The sequence below is a fragment of the Hippoglossus hippoglossus genome, chromosome 5 (genome assembly GCF_009819705.1).
Source record: "Hippoglossus hippoglossus isolate fHipHip1 chromosome 5, fHipHip1.pri, whole genome shotgun sequence".
NCBI lineage: Eukaryota > Metazoa > Chordata > Actinopteri > Pleuronectiformes > Pleuronectidae > Hippoglossus > Hippoglossus hippoglossus.
In genome coordinates, this window is record NC_047155.1 from 9,364,691 (window position 1) to 9,372,544 (window position 7,854).

Here is a 7,854-nt window from a genome sequence, read left to right on the forward strand (position 1 = left end):
ATGTGCACGTTGGCATATCAGTAATTGGTTCGAATTTTTCAATCCTTTGAACATTTATATATTTGCATCTCCTGTACCAGCCTGTACCAGTGTTGTTGTCAAAGTCAATGATGTAAAATAAGGAAGTTTATAACCAGACTTATGCTTCAAGTTGTATCCATATAGATTTTCTTGTTTTTAACACTATATTATATAATGTGTCTATATATATATATATATATATATATATGTATATTGTCCTATATAGACTTCAATATAAACTTAAATAGCAATATACACAAGTAACTGAAGAGCAGTATGAATTTACATTTAAATACTGTAGAAAAAGCTTTGGTTATGTTTATAATAAGGAAAAACATCAGCATCTTCAAGTTATATCTCATAGAGGTTTTTTGCTTTAGACACTATATTAATACTTTATATATATATACTTTAGATGACTGTGCTCAGTGTGTTAGCTGCTGTATCCATGTGTTGTGACTCTCTCTCTGTACATCTGCTCTCGGCCCCATCTCAGAAAGTCTGCAGCTCAATGAAGCTCTGTCCCGTCTCTCTGTCACAACACAGCAGCATCATCATCCTCTGACACACTGAGATCACAGGGGTGTCCCCCCCCTCCCTCACTGACACACAGACACACACACACACAGACTTGTGACTGGCTTTCTATCCTCCGGCGTCCCACTGTCATCATCACTACTGTCCACCCACGTCTCTCTCTCTCTCTCTCTCTCTCTCCTTGTGCTGTGGTCAGAAAAAGCCCCCTGGAGGGAGTGGTGCATCGTGGGTGTCTCTCCACACTACACTGCTGGAAAGTGCAGCAGCCACCAGGCACCATGGTAGTGTGATGACGCTGTGTGTGTGTGTGTGTGTGTGTGTGTGTGTGTGTGTGTGTGTGTGTAGGCAGGCGTGTGTTCTGAGTTTGTGGCTCGTCATTGGATGATGGGTTTGCGTGTGCACGGTCACGACTGTGGTGCAAAGGAGCTGTTAAGACATCTGAGGGAACACCTGAAGGACAGGACTGCATGTTCAGCTTCTCTTCTCCTCTCTTGCCCTTTCCTGTCTCTCCTTTCTTCTCTCCTCTTCTCTCCTCTCTTTATGTCCTTTCCTTTCTTTTTTCTTCCCCCTTTCATTCACTCCTTCCTCTACTTTCCTGCTATCGTCTCTTATTGTTTCTTTCCTTTTCCTCTTTTCTCTCCTTCTGTCTCTCTCCTTTCTCCTCTCCTTTCAGCAACTATTTTGTCCTTTCCTACCCAATCTTCTCTCTTTATATCCATTCTTTTTTTTCCCTGTCCCTTAATTCTTTCTTTCCTCTTCTTTCCTTCTTCCTCTAATCTTGATTCATTCCCTTTCTTCACCTTTTCCCTCTTCTCTTTTCTTCTCTTCTCTCCTTCAGTCTCGGTTTTCCTCTCTTCTCTTCCTCCTGAAAACAAATGTAAGTTAAATCAATGTTGGACAGTATTTGGAGTAAGCAGGGTGTGTTTGATTTGTGTTTGTGTGGGACATGGGGGGGGGGGGTCTGAATGGCAGTGATTCTCCACATGGGAGAGGGAGGGGAAAGGGAGGGGTCTTGATTCATAAGTGATGTTGAGGAGGAGAAGCACAGCCCTCCTCCTCCTCCTCCTCCTCCTCCTCCTCCTCCTCCTCCTCCTCCCCCTCCTCTCAGTGGGGTGTTTGAAATGAAGGAAGCAGCAGTCTAACATGAGGCTCTCGGCTAAAAGCTCTCTGTTGTCACTGTGTCGAGGTGATAAGGTTTGTGTGCCACTCAGTAGCTGCTGTCAGCGTGTGAGCAAAGGCATGCAGACACACACACACACACACACACACACACACACACACACACACACACACACACACACACACACACACACACACACACACACACACACACACACGTGAAGGCATTGGTTTATGCAAACACAGACAGTCAGATTTGCGGATGTGTAAGACAAGCTGTCCATCGGCTGTGTCACTGTCTGTCGTGTGTGTGTGTGTGTGTGTGTGTGTGTGTGTGTGTGTGTGTGTGTGTGTGTGTGTGACATACATCATCAGCTGTCTGAGTCCATCTTGAAAAGGCTGCAAAAAACTTAATACAGCAATAAATAATAATAATAATAATAATAATAATAATAATAATAATAATAATAACAATAATAATAATAACTAGCACTAACAGGCCCGAGCACAGGCATTTTGAAGCCTGTTGCGGTTAGTGGAGAGAGCGATCAATAGGGCCTCCCACCGTTCGGTGCTCGGGCCCTAATTAGTTGCTTTTAATTGATAAGTGGTTTTATATCATTATAGACAGTAAGATAGATGAAATATTGCTGCCAATTCAGATGTAAAGTAAACCCTCTATAATTACGATAATTGCTCCTATATATATGTTGATATGTATGTATATATGTGCTTTTTTCAAAGTTATAGATTGTGTGTGTATTTTAGTGTTATAGATTCGGCCAGTACATTTCCATAGATATGTTCCCTGCACTAATAGTTTGTTTTAATGGTATAGTTCATTTGTGCATCGCTCCAGAGAACGAAGTTGCCCTGTGAACTTCAGGAAGCCATAATGAAATGGGAGAAGTTAAAGCCTCCGGAGCCAGATGATCCCATGTGCTGCTGCGAGTGTGATATCTACCAGTACGGACGCTGCTGTGACTGTGAAGATCTGGAAGAGGCCTTTAACAGGTTAGAAGAAGTATGACCTTTAATGAGACACAAAAGGGTCACAAGGTGATTTACAGACATCAAATACAATTTAGATGCAATTCTCAATATCATATTTTAGCCATAATTGTTCCAAAAGCTAAAAAAAGTACTTGTTAGAATAAAACCATGTAAATAACCATGCATGGTGATTATGACAGATGAGTGTCACCACAGGAAACATTGCACATGGGAGATTTTTTGTGAACAAGCTCAGCTAAAATATCCTTTGGGATAATGGGGGTCACATATCTCTGACTCGGTTATTTTGGGCATCAAGGACTCAAAGGTTTTGGAATCCCTGCTTTAGTACAATAAACTTCAGGCCGAGTGAAGAAATGTCCTCATATCATCTTATTAGTTTGATCAATGAAAGTGTATTAGCATCATTCCTAATTAAGTTTTTTTTTATTTTCAAGTGTTTGTAACTCTGCCTGAATGTGTGCGCTGCAGGTGGCTGAGACACAAACCCCCTCACAGCGGATGTCACTCTCCTGTTCTCGGGGCCCTGATTGACAACCTGGAGATCTCCACGATCCCGGCCCTGGTGCTGCTGCCTCTGCTGCTCCGGGCCGCAGCGCTGCACTACCTGCTGGGCATCATCATCCTGACAGCTCTGCCCAGCCTGGTCCTCTGGTACTACTACGCCACGCACCGCAAGAGGAGACGCACCCTCTTCTTCCTTACTCTGGCGCTGTTCTCTCTGGCCTACATGTATTACCTCTTCATCACAGAGATTCTACCGCGTGGGGACGTCAGCCATCTGCAGCTGTGCACTGTGACTGCTGGGATGATCCTCACCATCGGATCTCTCATTCACACCAAGAGAGGCCCAGGGTTTCACACCACCTCCTATCACAGCCAGAGTGAGGAGGTTAACAAGGACTCTACACATCTTAATGGATCCATCCAATCAGCGGCCTCCTCCTCCTCTCCTCCTGCCCTGACAGAAAAGTGGAGCAGATGCTCTGTGTGCAAAACAATGCGACCCCCGCGGGCCGGACACTGTCGAACCTGTGGATCCTGCGTCAAGCGTCTGGACCACCACTGTGTCTGGTGGGTTGGATTTGATATTATAACATCTTTATACTTCTTTGAATTGTACATTCACACCACATCATGAAAGTGAATATTGAATTATGACAGATTAGATAACTGCCCTGTAATTACACAACAACGTTCATGTCTTAAGCAAAGACTCCTACTGTACCCACTGGTTTCCTCAGGGCCGTGCACAGACATTTTGGGGAGCGGGGGCTCAAGTAACGTACAGTAACGTAACGTAAGTAATTGAAAGTACGAAAGTAACTAAAAGTACAAAAGTAACTAAAAGTACAAAAGTAACTAAAAGTACGAAAGTAACTAAAAAGTAACTAAAAGTACGAAAGTAACTAAAAGTACCAAAGTAACTAAAAGTACGAAAGTAACTAAAAAGTAACTAAAAGTACAAAAGTAACTAAAAGTACAAAAGTAACTAAAAAGTAACTAAAAGTACGAAAGTAACTAAAAAGTAACTAAAAGTACCAAAGTAACTAAAAGTACAAAAGTAACTAAAAGTACAAAAGTAACTAAAAAGTAACTAAAAGTACCAAAGTAACTAAAAAGTAACTAAAAGTACAAAAGTAACTAAAAAGTAACTAAAAGTACGAAAGTAATTAAAAGTAACGAAAAGTAACAAAGTAACGACAAGTAACGAAAAGTAACTTTAACGCCACGCCATTAATATGGCGTTTGACGAAAAGTCACAGTAATCTTATGCCTACATTATCAATGTCTTGAGACCCTTTTGACATAGGTTTGACATGGCTGCGGGCAGTGGGTGAGGAGGAATACTTCCAAGTGTAAGACATGCAAAAAACAAGACATTTCCTGTTGCCACCAGGGGGCGCTGTGTTTTTAAGTCATGATTTCTGTTTAGATGTTGCCACGGTCACACCGTGTGACGAAAAATCAATCTTTGAGGTAGTTTTCATCTCCATCTTGTTGTGATGACACGCATCTCCATATGAAGTTGATCTGATGAAAGCCCTGGGACAAGTACATCAAAGTAAAAATGTGGAAAATGGCCAATATGGCCACTAAAGTCAAAATGGCGGGCTTCCTGTTGCTTTTTTCCCATTGCACCTCCGACCTTTTTTGTTTGTCTTGTCATGATACACCTGGGCTACGATTTTTGTGAAGATCGGTGAAAGCTAACTGAGGGGCTTTTCCTTAGATGGCGCTGTTGAGCCATTTTTCCACGCCCATTTCAAATTACTCCAGAATACAATTACTTTTTGGGGTTTTGAATTCCCTGCAAACTTTGGTAACAATTTGAGTGTCTAGGCCCTGAAAAAGCCCCAAAAGGGAAATACAAATCCTTCGAAATACAATAGGGCCTCCCACCGGAGGTGCTCGGGCCCTAATCACGTGTTTTTCTCACAAATTTCCCACTTTCTACAAATTTTCTACTGGTGTATAAATGATGATTATGAGCTGTGTGGGTTTGTGACAGCTGACCCTCCTGAAGATTATATAAAAATACATATATTAAATACAAATTAAAGCATCACAGCTTTTCTACACATTTTACACTTTGTCTCCTCAGCTTCTTCCTTAGAGTTTCTAACTGTTTTGGGGGAAAATGAAAGATATTAAACATATTTATTTTTACATCTAATTAAATGTCCAACTGTTATTAATTGAAGTGTTCAGCTTCTCCTCTTCTTTCACAATCTCTTACAGTTTTCTGTTTCTCCTTTGTACCAGTTTGACTCAGCCCCACATCACAATATTAATTTAGCAGTTTTTATATATATATACAGTGTAGTCTATTTGAATAAAGATGTTTATTGTGAATAGCTGCGATGGTCTCAAATCTGTGTGAGTAAATGATTCAGGGTTATCTGCAGCGGAAGCCGCCTCCTTTAAGCATATTTGCGCTGATGGATATTGAAAGATAAAGACAGGCTTTTCCCTGCAATCATTTTATCTTTAATTATGTGTTATATTAATGTCACTTTTTATATGGAAATGTGATTATATTAACACCACAGACAAACCGTAGGTTTATTTAAAGCCCCTCTGCTTTTAATTTGGTGCTTTTCCTTAAAAAAAGAAGAGAAGAATGGGGGGGGGGGGGGATTTGACGAAGTGGCTGTTTGAATATGTTTGATCCTTTTCAGTGTCGTCCTGATGCAGATTCACAATCAGCTCTGTGCCTGTCTGTCGGCCTTCTGCAGGGGAGATAGCGCTCTCTTCATTACGCGCTTCATTAATTTAAATGCTAATTGATTCTGCGAGGGGCTTTCAGACTGAGGGCCAAGTCCTGTCTTCCCCCATTGATTGTGTGTGTGTGTGTGTGTGTGTGTGTGTGTGTGTGTGTGTGTGTGTGTGTGTGTGTGTGTGTGTGTGTGTGTGTTGATGTGTGTGTTTGTGCTCGTGTCAGTGTGTGTCTTGTGCACCTGCTGGATCCTGGAGTGACACGTCGTGACAGAGCAGCCTCTCCTGCCTGTCTGTCTGACTCAAGTGTGGCACTGATATGGTTTGAGTGCCTCCGAGCCACAGATACAAGTACTGACGACAAAGAAAACCTGGAATAACCAGACAGTGGGTAGATTTCTGGGCCTGAGTGGTGAACATGTGAATAAAGGCAGTTGGCAGACTGTGTGTAACAACTGGAAGAATAAAACAGAGGATGCTGGGGCAGTTAAATGATCCGTGCTCCGTTGCTAGGAGACACCGGGGGCTGGATGGTGGAGATAAACGCTGTGATCCACTCCTGGCGGCGAGCAGAGGGTGGGGAAGAGTGTGGGGGGGGGGGGGGAGGCAGAGGGTAAGAAGAGGGAGATAGGAGGGGAGGGGGTGAGTCATATATGACAGAGGCTTCTCCTTAATGGCAGATAATCTTTTCATTCTCTCCCTCCATCACGTCTGTTTCCTTCATGTCGTCTCATGTGTTCTTCATAAACGTTGCTCAGAGGCTCCGACCTGCACACGTCTGGTTTTTACTGCTTTTGACTAATTCAGCCGCTTAAAGATGAGTTTTGAGACAAAGATGAATTATTTCTTGAATCTCAAACAGTGAAATAAAAAGAATAAAAACAACCTGAATCTGTGGATGTGCAGAATCTTTATTTTCACACATTTAACTGCTGGACACAGGATATTTCCTCATTGACTGAACAAACCATACATATTTTTTTTGTGCTATATTATGTTTCAGAGTTTCTACATCCCACCTGTATAAGTTGTATGTAGATTGCTTTTGAAACCACTTGTGATGTTGAAGAGTTCTGATAAACTTTAATTTGATAAATTCAAGGTGATGAGCTCAGAGAAACTTTCCTCCTCGGCAGGTTAATGTGTGAGAAGAGTTTTGAAGTGTCAGACTCTGCAGATTCACTATTCTGCACAGTGAAGCTCAAACATCCAACAATAAGTGGAGGGGGACATTGAGGGACCCCCGCCCTCCTCTGTGGCTCCTCCTGAGATAGAGGGCGTCCTGCTGCACAGACAGTGACGCCTGCGAGGCTGGAAGTCAATTTTAGATTTTTATAAACAATTAATATTGTGCAGAAGGTTTATCAGGTTAAAGCATTTATATACACCAAGGAATATAATTATAGGGATTATAGTATAATTAATCATATAAGAATATTTTTGGGCATTCTGAGATACGGTTACTATAAAAATAGGGGCTCTTGTTTTCTTGGATAATGCTATGTACAATCTGATTATTATTTAATTTCAGACTCACAGGTCCATATCAGTATAACAATAAAATAGACAAAATACAGAACAGCAGTATAGAATCACAGTTACTCTGACTTTGTCATGTCTTTCCTTTATTTAGTTTCTGTTTGTTTGATTTTGCTTGTTTAAATATAAAATAAGGAATTGATCACAAAACTTTCATATTGTGCTATGTGTAATTTGTGTGGAAAATGTAAACATCTCCTCAGCTCATTAAGGCCAAGAAATAAATATGACCCTGACACACCGATATACTTGGGTACATGGGTAAATCTTTAAACTAGTAATCAAACCTGTGAGTGATACTTCAGTCCTGTGAAATCTACAACACCTTTATTTTCCATTTCCTGCCTCACTTGAACAACAACATCGTCGTCAGCAGCATCAGAAATTAACGTCTAAATCTTCTTT

The 7,854-nt window shown here is 41.4% G+C and overlaps 1 protein-coding gene across 1 annotated transcript; it reads left to right on the plus strand.

The window, feature by feature from the left end:
* The first annotated feature begins 2,572 nt into the window (after nucleotides 1–2,572).
* Nucleotides 2,573–3,963, plus strand: LOC117761239 (palmitoyltransferase ZDHHC23-like). The gene is made up of 2 exons (XM_034584940.1): nucleotides 2,573–2,691; nucleotides 3,163–3,963. Exons 1-2 carry the CDS (start codon nucleotides 2,573–2,575, stop codon nucleotides 3,830–3,832), a joined length of 789 nt encoding a protein of 262 aa, XP_034440831.1. The 3' UTR covers nucleotides 3,833–3,963.
* Nucleotides 3,964–7,854: the final 3,891 nt, after the last annotated feature.